This window comes from Zootoca vivipara, chromosome 6 (assembly GCF_963506605.1).
Source record: "Zootoca vivipara chromosome 6, rZooViv1.1, whole genome shotgun sequence".
In the NCBI taxonomy this organism is placed as follows: domain Eukaryota; kingdom Metazoa; phylum Chordata; class Lepidosauria; order Squamata; family Lacertidae; genus Zootoca; species Zootoca vivipara.
In genome coordinates, this window is record NC_083281.1 from 86565770 (window position 1) to 86582137 (window position 16368).

At 48.6% G+C, this 16368-nt stretch overlaps 1 protein-coding gene across 2 annotated transcripts in view; it reads left to right on the forward strand.

Annotated features, from left to right (window-relative positions):
* PAX7 (paired box 7) overlaps positions 1-16368 on the forward strand; it is a 142846-nt gene that overhangs the window by 67860 nt on the left and 58618 nt on the right. For both annotated transcript variants that reach the window (XM_035118987.2, XM_035118990.2), the window contains exon 5: positions 13363-13562. In XM_035118987.2, coding sequence (XP_034974878.1) covers positions 13363-13562 — 200 coding nt within the window. The remainder of the gene's footprint in view (positions 1-13362; positions 13563-16368) is intronic.

Consider the following 16368-nt stretch of genomic DNA (forward strand, 5'->3'; position numbering starts at 1 on the left):
GAATGGCCCATCTAGTCCAGCATCCTGTTCTCTCAGTGGCCAACCAGATGCCCATCGTGGGGAACCCGCAAGCAGGATTCGAGCACAAGACCAAACTCTCCCCTCCTGTTGTTCCCAGCAACTGGTGTGTAAAAGCATTCTAGCCTCCAACCGTAGAGGCAATGCGTAGCCATCGTGACTAGTGTAACCATCAATAGACTTCTCCTCCATCCAAGTCAATGGTCATCACTGGCTCCAGTGGGAGCACGTTCCATAGTTAAGCTAAGCTCTGCATAAAGAAGGGATTTGTGTGAGAAATTTTGATTCAGTTCGTGTTTAATGCAGAACCTCCTGAATTTGCCTTCTCCGAAACTTCACCCAGACCAAAACATAGCCGTCCTTTGAGATTTGCAGGTCTCTTAATTTTTTTAATGTGGTTCACTAGCCTAGTAATGTGTGCAAATAAATGAATAAATGCAAATTATAGTGAAAATGACACTCGAAGATGCATTACGCTAGGGGAAATGGCTTTGCAAAAAGCATGTGTATTAGGAGAAATTCACACTAAAGTGTTGATGAATTTTCATGAGCTTAAAAAAAATGCAATCTGATGTGGAAGTGTGGGGTACTGGGTTTAAGCTTGGAAGAATGAAAAACAGAGAGAAACTGAAATTGACACTGTCACACATTCCTAATTGGGAGTAAGCAATGTTTAAAAAGAAAACAACAACAACAACTAAAAATGGCTGTGCAGGTTTCTAGCCCCTAAGTATGTGGGAATATAGGGTTAGCAGGAGTGGGAGACATCACTACCAGTTCGTGTTGCCAATACTAAGCTACATGAACCAGTGGTCTGACTCCGTAGGAGGAAGCTTCTTCTGTTATGTCTAAGCACCAGAAAGTCTGCAGTGGGATAGAATTGGCTGCGTAGCCCAGATCTTCGGGATTACAGAGCCCAACAGCCCCAGTCAATTCCTCGTCCTCTGAATAAATGGCTGGTTTAAATGGTAAATTGGGAAGGTGTCTAATACTGAGGACAGTTGCTCCACCTAGCTCTGTATTGTCTTCACTGAATAGCAGCAGCTGTCTAGGGTTTCAGGCAGCAGACATTCTCAGACCTACCTGGAGATGCATGCAGGGCAGGTAATCTACCCCAGAGCTATGGACATTCCCCTAAAATTCAAGCAAGATTCTAGTCCCCATGGTTCTGAATCGAAAGGCTGATTGAGATAGGAAGCTTCCTTATACTGAGTCAGACCATTGGACCGCCTAGCTCTGTATTGTCTACACTGGCTGGCAGCAGCTCTCCAGGGTTTCAGGCAGAGGACTTCCCCAGCCCTACCTGGAGATGGTAGGGTCTGGACCTGGGACCTTCTGCAGGCCAAGCAAGTGCTCTGCCACTGAATTCTAGTCCGCATGACTGAGACAGGACATTGGTTCATCTTGCTCAGTGTTGTTTACGCTGACTCTGGCAGATCTCCAGGATTCCCAGCCCAGACTGAAGATGCCATTAGGGATTGAACCTGGGACCTTCTGCCTGTGAGACAGATGCTGTACCACTAAGCTACAGCCCCCCCCCCCCACACACCCTGAAACAGTTCTCTGTAGGCGCATCTCACTCCTGCATTTTGACCCCTTTGCTTCCGAGCTCCACTTTCCTCCTCTTACCCCTCCCTTACGACTATAGTCTCTCTTCCAGTATAAACACGTCACTTGCCAGCCAGCTTCTGTTTGCTGTCTTGGCAGAGGCACAGCAAACTTACAAGGAGACGTCAGCCAGCAAAGGTTAAAGACGGTAGCGGGATTGTGGTAGCAGGATACGGGGCGGGTGTGCGGGGTGACGAGGAATGAATCCAATAAAAATAATAGTATAATATGAACTGCTGTGGTTGTTGAGCTCATTTCAGGGAGAGCCCAAAGGCTTAGAGAGAACACCAGGGGAGTGTTCTCTTCCTCTCCAGGTGGTTGTGTTCAGTGTTTGTCCTACACAGAGTAGTCCCATTAAAGCGGGACTGGAGGGGAAGGCTATTGATGGCTACTTGCCATGATGCTCTGCATTCATGATCAGAAATAGTAATGTTTCTGAATACTAGTTTCTGGAAAATGCAGGAGGGGAGAGGGCTCTTGTGGTCAAAGGCCTGGAAACAATGCCTTATGAGGAACGGCTTAGGGAGCTGGGTATGTTTAGCCTGGAGAAGATAAGGTTAAGGGGTGATATGATAGCCATGTTCAAATATATAAAAGGATGTCATATAGAAGAGGGTGAAAGGTTGTTTTCTGCTGCTCCAGAGAAGCGGACACGGAGCAATGGATTCAAGCTACAAGAAAGAAGATTCCACCTAAACATTAGGAAGAACTTCCTGATAGTAAGAGCTATTCGACAGTGGAATTTGCTGCCAAGGAGTGTGGTGGAGTCTCCTTCTTTGGAGGTCTTTAAGCAGAGGCTTGACCGCCATCTGTCAGGAATGCTTTGATGGTGTTTCCTGCTTGGCAGGGGGTTGGACTGGATGGCCCTTGTGGTCTCTTCCAGCTCTATGATTCTATGGTTTTCCCATTGGGGCATCTGCTTGGCCACTGTGAGAACAGGATGCTGGATTAGATAGGCCACTGGCCTGATCCAGCAAGTTCTTCTGATGTTCTTATCCTCCTCGCTTCCAATGAAGTGGAATGTTGGAAGATTCAGGACAGATAAAAGGAACCACTTCTTCACACAGCACATCATTAATCTATGGGATTTACTCCCATGGGAAGCAGTGATGGCCACCAAATTGGGTGGCTTTAAAAGAGGAGTGTAGGGACGCGGGTGGCGCTGTGGTCTAAACCACTGAGCCTAGGGCTTGCCGATCAGAAGGTCGGCAGTTTGAATCCCCGCGACTGTCCCAGCTCCTGCCAACCTAGCAAGCACGTCAAAGTGCAAGTAGATAAATAGGTACCACTCCGGCGGGAAGGTAAACGGCGTTTCTGTGCGCTGCTCTGGTTCGCCAGAAGCTGCTTAGTCATGCTGGCCACATGACCCAGAAGCTGTCTGCGGACAAACACCGGCTCCCTCCGCCTATAGAGCGAGATGAGTGCCGCAACCCCAGAGTCGTCTGCAATTGGACCTAACAGTCAGGGGTACCTTTACTTAAAAGAGGAGTGAGCAAACTCATGGAGAGCAAGGCTATCAACAGCAACAATGTGCTCTGCCTCCACAGTCAGAGGCCATAATGCTTCTGAATACCAGTTGCTGGAAACAGCAGGAAGGGAGAGCACTTTGGGTCAGGGGCGGATCTACTACAAAACTAACGAAGTTTAAACTTCAGGACCCCTAATCCCAGAGGGGCCACAGAAGCAACTTTGGTCTACATTGCTTAAAAATTATGGGTCTAGTACAGGCATCCCCAAACTGCGGCCCTCCAGATGTTTTGGCCTACAACTCCCATGATCCCTAGCTAACAGGACCAGTGGCTGGGGAAGTTGGGAATTGTAGTCCAAAACATCTGGAGGGCCGAAGTTTGGGGATGCCTGGTCTAGTAGACCCAATTTAAGTCGCATGACTCAATTTGATTATTTTGTTGTATATATTTCAACAATCCTAAAGTTTGAGGGCCAGTAGCAGAGATGTTGCAAAAGTGGAGTGTTGCAGTAAGTTGGCTGTTCTGAATCCCCACCCGCTTTTCCACAGAGATCAAGACCCTCCAGGAATAACAGTGAGTTCACGAAAGTACTGTAAGTGGATACCAAAACGCAAACACGTGGAAAATTTGTGGTGATCCATTGTGGAACAACTCTATTGAAGAAGGTGGCAATGTTTACCCAGAGCTTATTGCTGGTTGTGAAGGTGCCCCCTCCCCCCAATACTAGTTCACACTTAGGGGCCCCCAAAATGCAGGTCTAAAACTGCTTTGGGTCCTGCTTGCAGGCTTTCCATTGGGGCATCTCCAAGGGCCTTCTGCTGGTTCCCTCACTGTGAGAAGTGAAGTTACAGAGAGCTAGGCAGAGGGCCTTCTTGGTAGTGGCACTGGTTGGAAGGAACCTCGGTTTCCTAATGATCTCCCAGTCTAAGCTTCTTCTTTGCTGAAGCAACATGAAGCTCATGACTTCCTCCATTGGAGGGTAACAAATTCCCCTAATTTAGAGTCTTCTCATTCTGGGAGTTTTTGAAATCTTAGCATAGCCATTGGCATGAGGAAATTCTCCTCTTTGCACAATGGATGAGTCTGATTTAAGTACACAACAGGCTGAAGACTGTGGAGCTGCCATGAGATTGTGGGAATCATGGTGGAACATGTACTTTATTAAGATTTTAGGATATACCTTCTAACTCCTAAAGACTTCACAAAAGATGGCAAACTCTTAGAGTCTGAACAAGTTACTGTGGAGGAGCATGGAATGAGAGGTTGGCAGCAGGGGGGAGGCACCAGTTACGTCTGAATTCCTGGATCCATCCACCATCTCACACAAATTCATCCAGATGGACCCAGTAGATGACATACTCTCCAATATTCCTCTCATGAAAATAAGGGTGTCCATAGTAATAATAATAATGTTATTATTAAACCCCACCCATCTGATTGGCTTGCCCCAGCCACTCGGAGCGGCTTCCAACATATATAAAACCTAATAAAACATTAAACATTTTAAAACTTCCCCATAGGGGGCTGCCTTCAGATGTCTTCTAAAGGCTATGTCACTACTTATCTCCTTGGCTGCGGGGTCGCATAACTCCATACCCTCCAACATTTCTCCAATGAAAATAGGGATGTCCTAAGGAAAAGCAGGACATTCTGGGTTCAAATCAGAAACCGGAATGGCTTCTGTAAATTCAGGATCCCCCCCCCCCCCGGAAAATAGGGACACTTGGCGGTTTTGGAATGATTTATCTTTATCCCTTTGCCTTGATCAAATTAACAGAAGAACTTAAGACAAGGCCCACCTACAGCATCCTTTTCTTACAGTAGCCAACTATATGGGAAGCCCGCAAGCAGGAACTGAACCCTCTCCCCTCTTGTGGCTTCCAGCGACTGGTATTCAGAAGCATTCCTGCCTCTGACCATAGAGGCAAAGCAGAGCCAATTCTACACCCCCAAACCTCCATTCTTAAGCTATTAATTCTGCCATTGAATGTCCTTTTGCTCCAACTCAAATGCAGTAATCTTAACATTGCACCCCAAATCATTGCACCCAAAAAGCACCCCTGCTTCTCTGATCCTGGATCTTCCGTTAAACTTGGTAGGACGGGATAGCTTTGCATCTTCGCTCCCCTTCCCCCCTTTTTTTGAGATGATAGCAATCGCCTTGACCCTTTGTGGCTGAGGACCCCTTCTCCTTTTTCTCCTTCTTCTTCCCTGCCACCCTTTCTCTCCTTCCCCCACCCCCACCCCTCATCCAGAATCTCTTTTCCAGGCAGTGGGTTTTAATATTCAAGCCGTTACCTTCTCTGCGAAGCTGCGCCGGGGAGGTTGACGTGCCCCAGTTTATTGATATCACTTTGGCCTGTCAGCCACACATTCAGCAGCTAATGGCCCCCTAAGGTGCCCGTCCAGGCAGCTCTAAAGAGATCTGCACCAAGGAGAGAGAGAAAGAGAGGGGGGGAAATGCCCCCTGTTTTTTTGTTATTTTTTGTCCAAGGTGAGACAATGCAGAGGAGGGAGATCTCAGTTCCCAACAGATGACAGGGCTGATAAAGAGCCCGGCGATGCAATAATATCTCTCTTTTCATTCTTTCCCCCAATTCTTCTTTCTGTCACTTCCATTATCTTCTCCTGCTCTCCCTTCACTTTCTTCTGTGGAAGGAGGAGACAAGTCTGAGGGGGTTCAATCCCAGGCATAACTTGATTTTTTTTCATTTTTTTTTTAAGGCAGCCTGATTTCTTATAACCGTTCTTGACGGCATCCCAATGCCTCGCTGTTGGCTGATGGAAGGCAATGGGAGGGAACCTTGCTTCTCACACGCCCTCTTTCTGATTGGTTCCTTGTGGTCCTATGAATCGTGGATGTTGGCGAACAGGTTGTCCCACCGGGAGGCCAGAGAATGGGGAGTGAGTTGCTGCTGGAAGATACAGGCAGATGAAGACCTTCTCCACACAGTGCATACTTAAACTAGGAAACTCACTGCTACAGGAGAGACAGATGATCACCAACCTAGATGGCTTTAAAAGAGGATCGGGCAAATTCATGAAGGAGGAAATAAGCTTCCTCCATTTTCCAGGGGACAGCCCTTGATATATTTGCAGGTGGCTACCTTATCTCCTCTCAGTCTCCTCTTTCCCAGGCTAAACATCCCCAACTCCCTCAACTGTTCTTCATCAGGCTTGGTTTCCACACTCTTCATCATCTTGGTTGCCCTCCTCTGCATATCTTCCAGCTTGTTAATATCCTCCCCAGCCTAGAACCGGACAGAGGACTCCAGATGTGGTCAGACCAAGGCAGAATAGAGCAGTACTATGACTTCCCTTGATCAGGACCCAATAATTCTGTTGATGCAGCCTAGAATAGCATTCACATGTTTGGTACTGCATCACACTGTTGACTCATGTTCACCTTGTTATTCTGGCTGTGGGCTTCTGGTTGGCCAATGTGAGAACAGGATGCTGGATTCGATGGGCTATTGGCCTGATCCAGCAGACTCTTCTTCTGTGTAAGAGAATGGGGCCAAGTCACAGGAAAGACAAGGGAAGATTATAATTTGAGAGGGAGAGAATGAGAGTAATGGGCTGATCTGAATCTTTTTTCATTCATGGTTGACTCACTGGGAAGGTCCCATGGACCAGGGAGTCAAGTTTATTCCCAGCAACTGGCAATCAGAGACATTTACTGCCTCTAATAGTGGGAGTAGAACCTAACCATTGGCAACCCTACCCTCCATTAATTTGTTTAATCCAAGCTGGTGGCCATCACTACATCATAAGGAAATGGAGCCTTATCTAGTCCAGGGATGACGGTAGCTGGAAAAGTAGTAAAGAAGGCTACAGGTTTTCCCTACCCCAGCATTCACAGGGGGCAGAGTTTTGGTGGAGTTAAGGAGGGGAAGCCAAGGCAAGTGATAGTCTAGTTCAGAGATGGAGAACCTATAGCTCTCCACCTCCAACTCTCATCAGCCCCAGCAGGATAGCCGATAGTCATGGATGATGATAGCTGGAGTCTAGCAATATAAGGAAAGCTACCTGTCCCGCCCCCCCCCCAAGCCCTGCATTAAAAGAAAAAAGAGTTGTGATGGAGTTAGCTAGGGGAAGTGAAGGTCAGTGACTATCTAGTTAGTGGATGGGGAAAACAGTAGCCCTTTGGGTGCTGTTGGACTTCAACTCCCATGCACCCCAACCACCATGGCCAATAGGTTATGATGATGAGAGTCCAGCAACATTCGGACGGCCTCAGGCCCCCCGCCCCAGCTTTAGGTTCCACTTGTTGGCTTCCTGTAAGCATCTGGGAGAACAGAATGCCAAGCTGGATGGACAGTGCTTGCAGAAATGAGTTTCTTTATGTTCACAGCCACGATTGATGGGAACCTGTGCCTTTGAGGCAGCTTTCCTTTGAATCCTACTTGCTAGGAGAAAAGAACAGTAGGCGGTCTTCAATCTTCATGCTTATGAGCTTCCCAGAATCCCACACTAATCCTTACTCATCTTCTCCCTAAACTCAGAGGGTTGAAAAGGTAGATATCACAAGTTTTAAGCCAGGTAGAAGCTATCTCTTCTTCCTGCACCGATTTCTTGCCCCAAGAGGTTGCCACTCCACAACATTACCAGTTTTGACGAACCAGGTCTATTTTAGAGAAGAAAGTAAAGAGAGCCCTGCTGGATCAGAGAAGGCATGGGGGTGGGCCTTTCTCATCCCGAGGGCCTCATCCCCTTCTTCGCAACCTTCTGAGGGCCATGTGGGCGGGGCCGTGGGCAAAAATGGGCGGTGCAACAAATATCAATTTTTACCTTTGTGCAGCAGGCTAGTTTCTACACCCCCTCACAAACCCCCATCCAGATATGCAAGAGTTCAAGGACAGGTTCCATCCCTGCCAATATGCTCAAGGTATGAACCATAGCCATTGAGGGTTGTGACCTCGAGAGTGTCCCAAGCCCAGAGAGAGGGGTCTGGAGCAGTACATATCACCCCCTGGGACAGTGGCGGAGCTTCATGCTCCGGCACCAGGGGGCGGAGAGCAGGCGGGGGTGGGGCTGGCATGCGTCCTGGGGCAGGGCACGCTGCCTGCAGGGGCATGGTGCCCAGCACGGGCAGGGGGGGCAGCTGCGATGGCACCCCACTGGGATAACACTGCCAGGGGCAGTGCACTCCCCCCGCGCTCCTCTTCCTCCGCCAGTGCCCTGGGACTGAGGCTCCCTACCCATGGATCAGATGAAAGCTCGGCAACCCTGACCGCTATGTTGTTCTGCCTCCACTGTTGGAGGTAGCATGCCTCTGAATGAATACCAGTTGCTGGAAACTACAGGAGAGGAGAATTGCCGTGGGATGACTTCCCACTGGGCCATCTGGTTGGCTACTGTGAGAGCAGGATGCTGGACTAGATGGGCAAATGGCCCGATGCAGCAGCAGGACTAGCCAGATAGCTCAGTTGCTCACAGCGTGGTGCTGATGAGAATGCCAAGGTTGCAGAGTCGATCCCTGTAAATTCCTGCATTGCAGGGGGTTGGACGAGATGATCCTCAGGGTCCGCTTCCAACCCTATGATTCTAGTGTCCCCATGTCCATCTATTCCAAGATCCTAGCAGATGCTTCCAGCATTGAACATGGCAGCCCCCCACCCCATGTTTCTGAGATTCAGTGGCAGACTGCCTACGTACCTGGAAGGTTTAATTCCTATAACGGCAAAGGGGGAACCCACTGTGTTGCATCAATGGGCCACCCAGGCCAAGGATAAAGCTGGACTAAGACTTTCATCCTCCTTGACCGTTATCCATACAGGCTAATAGAGCTGGTGGGAGCTGTTGCCCAGCACCATTCTGGATGTGGGCCACTAGCAAGATCCAACAGGGCTTTTCAAGATCCAGGCAGGTTCCACACTCTCCCCATGATCTGAGAGAGCCTGATCCTTTATATCTAATCCCTTTCAAACCCACCTACCATATAGCCTATACCACATACAAACCCACATCTCCTCGCCCTGCTCTCTTCATGGAGAACTGTCCCTCTGTTTAGCTAAATTTCCAACTACTCCCAACTCCATTGCCTTCCAACGCCACTCTGTTACAGCTGACCAGTTCAGTGCCTGGGAGGAGGAGGAGGAGAAGCAGCCTCATATCTCTGGAAAAAGGCCCCCCAATGCTTTAATGCGTTGCTGAGCACACCGGTCCCCAGCTGAGCTGTAAATGACTTTTTTTTCCATTTTCTGAGGCCAGCCGCCCTGTCTGTTTGGAATTCCCGGACCACCTCACCGACGTGAGCCCTCTCATTCCGCCCGGGCTGCATTACTAGATTAAAACGCATATCAACGATTACGCGATTGGTTTTTCTGTGTGCGGCTTCACGCCGCCAAACCTTAAACTATGTTAAACTGTAATCAAAATTGGATGAAGGAGGGCAGTTTGTTTGTGTGGGGGTTTTTTGGAGGGTGCGTGTTGCTGCAAGGAGCGACAGATGGAGAAAAGGGAAGCCAAGATGAGTAGCAGATGTAGGTGACGGGTTCTCTTTGGATTTGTAGGGCCAGGGGGGACAATGCAATGGTGTGTCCACCCTAGGAATAACTCTCGGCCCTAGTCTTGAGAGTTAAAAACATGATTTTGGCTGGTAAGTGTGAGTATAGGAAAGAAGGGGTGCATTTTTATTCTGCAGAAATCTTCTTTCACCCACATTGCTCTCCCCCCCCCCCTCCGCCCTGCTGCAAAGCTATCATAGAATTGCAGAGTTGGAAGGGATTCCAAGGGTCATCTAGTCCAACCCCCTGCAATGCAAGAATCTCAACTAAAGTGTCCATGGCAGATAGCCACCCAACCTCTGCTTAGACACAGCCAATGAAAGAGAGTCTGCCACCTCCTGCGGGAATCTGTTAATGTCAGGAAGTTCTTCCTAATGTTCACTTGGAACCTCCTTTCTTGTTGTTTGAAGCCATTGGTTCGAGTCCTGCCCTCTGGAACAGAAGAAAACAAGCTTGCTCCATCTTCCATGTGACAGCCCTTTATTAACATTACTAACAACCCAAAAGTGTGGTAGCAGGGCATTACATCATACCATATACAAAGCAAACATCCCCCCCCCATTATTTAGAAAATATGCCGCATCGTTATATATATCAATGCATCCCTGTTTTCCAGGTTGGTGCGAAAGGTGAATGTTAAGCATCTAAGTCTGAAGCGCAGGAAATAAAATCCCACCAGGTGACACAAAAGCATTCTGGATTGTCTAGCACCCTAGGAACTCACAGATTGTGTGCAGTTTTTCTGCAAAAGCTGAAGTCTGTAAATTCTTCCGGTTCCCTTCCCTTTTTATCATTTGGGGTTCAGTGATCTGTCCAGACAGTCTTGGAGAAAAACAGTATCTGGGGATGAGAAGCACAGCTAGGTTGTGTTTTGTTTTTTGTTTTTTTACTGCATTTCAAAAATAATAATTATTTTTGATCATCCTAGTTGCTCTGCAACCTTCTCTCATTTGCGTTTTGATGGGTTTGGCAGTCCGAGCAGAATGGCAGTCAAAGGGGGTGGGAACCACTTGGCAGTTGTGCCACCTCCCTGGAAGAAGGGGGGAGGTAAGCCAGGGGTGCCCACTAATTAATTTTGTTTAACCAGCAAAGCAAGATGGCTTTATTTACTCCCTTTGAGAACAAGTTCTGATCTGGTCCAGCTGGTGAGCAAGAATAGAAAGCAATCGTTGCAACATGGGGAGCTGCCTTATCCTGAGCCAGACCCATTGGGCCATAGAGCTCAGTATTGCTACACTGACTGGCAGCAATGGCTTTCCAGGGTTTCAGACAGCGGGATCTCCCAGCCCTCCCTGGAAATGTCAGGGGTTGAATCTGGGACCTTCTGCAAGCAACGTGGTTGCTCCACCACTGAGCTATGGACCTTCCCCTTAAAATAATGCAAGGATCTAGTCTTCATCGAGACATAGCGGAATGTATTATACCAGGCAGCCCCAAACTGCGGCCCTCCAGATGTTTTGGCCTACAACTCCCATGATCCCTAGCTAACAGGACCAGTGGTCGAGGAAGATGGGAATTGTAGTCCAAAACATCTGGAGGGCCGAAGTTTGGGGATGCCTGTCTTATACCAAGTCAACCCTTGATCCATTTAGCTCAGTAGTGTCTAGGCCCTCCAGATGTTTTGAGCTGTGTACACGCTGTCAAATTAAAGCACACATCCCTTGCAAAAATAATTTAAAAAAATATTAAAAAATCCTGGGAGCTGAAGTTTACTCCCCACCCAACTACAAATCCCAGCACCCTTAGCAAACCACAGTTCCCGGGATCCTTGGGAGGGGAGGGTACGTGCAGAATTTGCACCTGGTGTACATGCAACCAAGCTGGGGTAGGGAATTCAGCCTGCTGCAAAATAAAAAAACTGCTGCCAAGGCTTGCATCTTCAGAGTTGGCGAGCATCCCTTCCTGTTTAGGTCTGCCGTTCCACAGCACGAAAGATTTGGTGGGCTATCGAGGAGACCTTTAGGGGTGCAGGGATTAAGGCAGTCCAGATGGGACCATGATGGGGAAAGCAGAAGAAAGGGAGAGTGGGTGGGGGAGACACATTATCTTAAGATGTGCCTAACCCACACTCTCTGCCTGCCGCTAACCCCTTCTCCCCCCCCACCTCCGAATCAACTGGCAATCCGATCTCCAGGTTAATAAATGCGCCTCCATGTCTGGGCTGGACGGTGAATCCTTCCAGACGGCACCAGGGTGCTTGGAGACAAGACAGCAGGTCCTTGGTGCGCCTCAAGAGTTCCATCAGAGCCTGGAGGGTCTTGGTGTGACCAATTTCTACCTAATCCTGTTGATTAATTTAACTTTAAGGGCCTCCCAGGAGTGCTGGAGGGGGGGGAGGTGTTGGAAGTCCAGCGGAGGGAGGGGAGAATGGAAGAAAATCTCTCCTCTTTTTGTGTGTTTGGCTATGAAATGGTAGTTTTTTAAAAAATAATAATAATGTGTGCGTAATTAGTGCGCAGGGAGCAGAGGAAGGAAGGGAGGCCCTGCAGGAAGCTCGGTTGGATCAAGCCAATGGCCTGTCTAGACTTGTCATAGAATCATAGTTGGAAGGGATCCCGAGGGTCATCTAGTCCAACCCCCCCACAATGCAAGAGTCCTGCTCTGGGTGGGCTTGAACCGCCAACCTTCTGGTTAACAGCAAGACACGCCAACCCGTCCCAGCATCCTGTTCTCACATAATGGGCCAACCAGATGCCCATTATGGGAAGTCCAGAAGCGAGACCCGAGCACAAGAGCCTTCTCACTTCCTGTGATTCTCTAACAGGTATTCCGAGGCATAACATATCCCCCTTGAGATATGCCCAGTCCTCTTTTAAAGCCACCTGGCTTGGTGACCATCGCTGCTTCCTGCAGAAGTGAGTTCCATAGTTTAAATATGTGCTGTGTGAAGAGGTCCATCCTCTTGTCTGCCTCGAATCTTCTATCATTCAGCTCCACTAGATGTCCACAAGTTCTAGTGGTATGAGAGAGGGAGAAGAAGCACACACCTAATATGATCCCCCACCTAATATGATACGCCTCGGTCATGTGGCCACTGGTTCCTCACGCCCTTATTTCAACATTGGTGATGGGACTTGGTCCTCCGCCACACCTGCGGAGAGCAGGATCAGGGTTGTATCCAGTGCCATTTTAGATCAGAGTAGACCAATTGCACCCGCCGAACGTAGATCCATTAATTTCAATGGCTCTACTCAGAGTACAACTTGGTTGGGTGCAACCCTAACTTTGGCCTCTCAGGGGGAACAGGGAGGGTTGATTCGGGACAGATAAAAGAAAGTCATGCTTCATAGCTAAACTGTGGAACTCACTGCTGCAGGAAGCAGTAATGGCCAACAGTTTGGGTGGCTTTCAAAGAGGATTGGACAAATTCATGGAGGAGGAAGAGACTATCAATGCTGACTAGCCATTATAGCTAGCAGTGGTCAGAGGCGATAATGCTTTTGTATACGAGGTGCTGGAAACTGCTGTTGGGGGTTGGGGAGTGCTCTTGTGCTTGAATCCTGCTTGTGGACTTCCCATTGGGGCATCTGGTTGGCCACTGTGAGAACAGGATGGTGGACTAGATGGGCTGTTGGCCGGATCCAGCTGAAGGCTCTTATTCTGTTTGTATATTGCCACACACCAGGACATGCCACACCGGAGGCACCTTCTGCACCTTGTCTTACAGAAGGGTTGGCCATGTCCTGACCCTGTTTCCACTATCGCTTCTTGGCCTGTGTTTTCATCCACCTCCATCTCTCATTTTCGTCCCCCGCCAGGCAACCGGCTGGATGAAGGATCTGATGTCGAGTCGGAGCCCGACCTGCCCCTCAAGCGCAAGCAACGTCGCAGCCGGACCACTTTCACAGCGGAGCAACTGGAGGAGCTGGAGAAAGCCTTTGAAAGGACCCATTACCCAGACATCTACACCCGAGAGGAGCTCGCTCAGAGGACCAAGCTCACTGAGGCAAGAGTCCAGGTAAGGGATATTGCCTTCATTCGTTCACTAAATAGATATCCCTCCCTTCCTCTCCAACAAGCCAAGGGTGGCAAACAGATGCAGATATGCACTTCTAAAAAAGCGTTGACGCTTAGAAATATCCTTCCATCAAATGATCTCAGGGCAGCCAAAAATGGTCTTCTTCATCCGCCAAACCCCTGGAGAAACAGGAATGTTTTTGCATTCTTCCTGGAATTTAATAAATGATGGGGACGGGTGCCCTTCACTAGGGAGGGCATTCCACAACCAAAGGAGCCCCCACTGAAAAGGCCCTGTCTTGGGGCAACACCAAGGGGGCAGCCCGCAGGGGTGGCATCTCCAGTGAGCCCTCAACAAGGGGCTTAGGAGAACACTTCAGAAGATTCTAGAATAGTTGCCAACATTGGCAAGTGACCAGAAAAGTCGCATCCTAGACCAAGCGTGCCATCAGCCTGGGTCAACAAAGAAATCCAGGGTTGATGCTGGTCATAGAATCGCAGAATTGGAAGGTACCCCAAGGGTCATCCAGCCCAACCCCTTGCAATGCACAACTGTCACAACTTTCTTTCGTTCTCAGGGTTGTGGCTTCAAGCCCTACAGTGGGCAAAATATTCCTGCATTACATAGGGTTGAACTAGATGACCCTCGTGGTTCCTTCTGACTCTACAGTTCTATTCTTCTTCTCATGTATGAGAGAGAGGGAAAGAGAGAGAGAGAGAGAGAGAGAGAGAGAGAGAGAGAGAGAGAGAGAGAGAGAGAGAGAGGAGGAGGCTGCCAGCTACAGATGCTAGTTTTATATTAGTTTATTTCATTATTCATATACTGCTTGATCATAAGGCAGAGGGCCTTCTTGGTAGTGGCACCCTCCCTGTGGAACGCCCTCCCATCAGATGTCAGGAAGATAAAGAATTCCAGAACTTTTAGAAAACACCTGAAGGCAGCGCTGTTCAGGGACCTTTTATTATTTTTTTATATTTTGTTGGAAGCCACCCAGAGTGGCTGGGGAAACCCAGCCAGATGGGCGGGGTATAAACAATAAAATTATCATCATCATCATCATCATCATCATCTTCACTCAGGGAAACCCCCCCCCCCGAAATAAATGACCCTCGGCTAGTCATGGCAATTAAATTCAATGGATCTACCCTGGGTAGGGCAAACATTGGAAAAGTCGCATGTGCTTGTTTTTGTACAAAGTGGCTTTTCTTTGCAGCAAATAAGGGAAGTTGTGAATCGCTATCCCAGCTGGGTTGCGGGGGGGGCAGTATGAGAAGCGAAGTGTTAAATGTGTGCTTTGGAACACGAGCAATTATAGAATCATAGAATTGTAGAATCATAGAGTCGGAAGGGACCCCCAAGGGCCATCTAGCCCAACCCCCGCAATGCAAGTATCACAGCTATACCTACATGTGGGGAACTCCTTCCGCTGTGGCCTACCATAAGACCATTAAGTCCAGAAACTAAAAGCTACCTTGCTGCGCCACTGTTAGAATGAACTTGGCACCTTCTGGAGGCATCCAAACACCACAGAAGAGGATGCCTTTTGGTAACGTGGGTCTCCATCGCAGAGTGTGGGCAAGGGGAGAAATGTCAAAGTGAATATCTGGGATTCACGGCAAGTTGCTTGATCAGTTGGAGCTGACCAAAGTTCCCCAAGTCGAGGGAGGGGGAAATTTCCTGGCCTTTCTGGGACTGCACCTGTCGGATGCCGTTATTTCTCCACCTCTCACTGCGTAGACTTTGGCTAATTTATGGAGAACCTTTTCCGAAAGCCAAAACAAACGGTGGGGGTTGAAGCAGCACCGTGATCCCGTTGCAATTTGATAACCCTGCAGGGGATTCCCTGAACCGGAGCCTGATGTATTGCGGATAAATCCCCCCTCTCCACATTGTGTGCAAACACACATCAGCAGAAAGGCTAAGAAGTGTGAACAGATCAGGGAGCGTAATAAAATCTTCTGGGAAGGGGGGGGGGGCAGAGTCTACAATGGAAACACCAGTTGCTAGATTTTTCCTTGGAGAAATTCGAACTCTGCCTCCCTCCTTGAGGGCACAGTTAAAAATCCAGAGGACCTTAGGCCTGAGAGGGTGTCCTGATTTTAAGAGATCATAAGGATTGGTGAAGCTGTTCATTTTAGACCTTTTTCTCTATTTCTCATTTTTCTCCTTATTCAGTTCAGTTCACCCCATTTTTGCAGTAGTTTGCATTTTTTTAAAAAGCCATAGGCACGAAAATTGGTACGCATGATTTTGGCTTGCAAGACACATTTCCCCCCCTCCCCTCCGAAAAGCACCCCGCCTACCCCATTCCTTAATGAGTTGCTGTGTTAAACATGATTCCTGATTGGAACAAGGCAATCCCAGAGCAGTAACGCATACAAAGAGACAATTCTGTGTGAACAACCTCATCACATGGTAGGCAAAGATGTGGAAGAAGGTGTCCTCATCAGCCACCTGACGCAGGTGACTGGAAGGAGGCAAATCTGAGCGGCAACTTGTACAGAGACACATTGGGCAGGCTCTCTGGAGAGCCCTTCTGCTGCAATCACTCACATTGCAGAGACACTGCAAAATTACCCACCCCCAGTGGAGGCTGATTGGAATGAGAGCACTCCAGCAGACACTCATGCAGAGAGGAGATGGGCACACTCCTCTGATGCCTAGTAAATCTGCAGCATCTGTGTACCGGGAACTGATTGGAGCATCCATTCAGACCTTCCGCAGAGAGACAACAAGATTACTCGCCTCCTACATGAGCTGATTGGGAAAAAGGCCAGGCCCAATCAGTAAATCATGCAGAGATGCA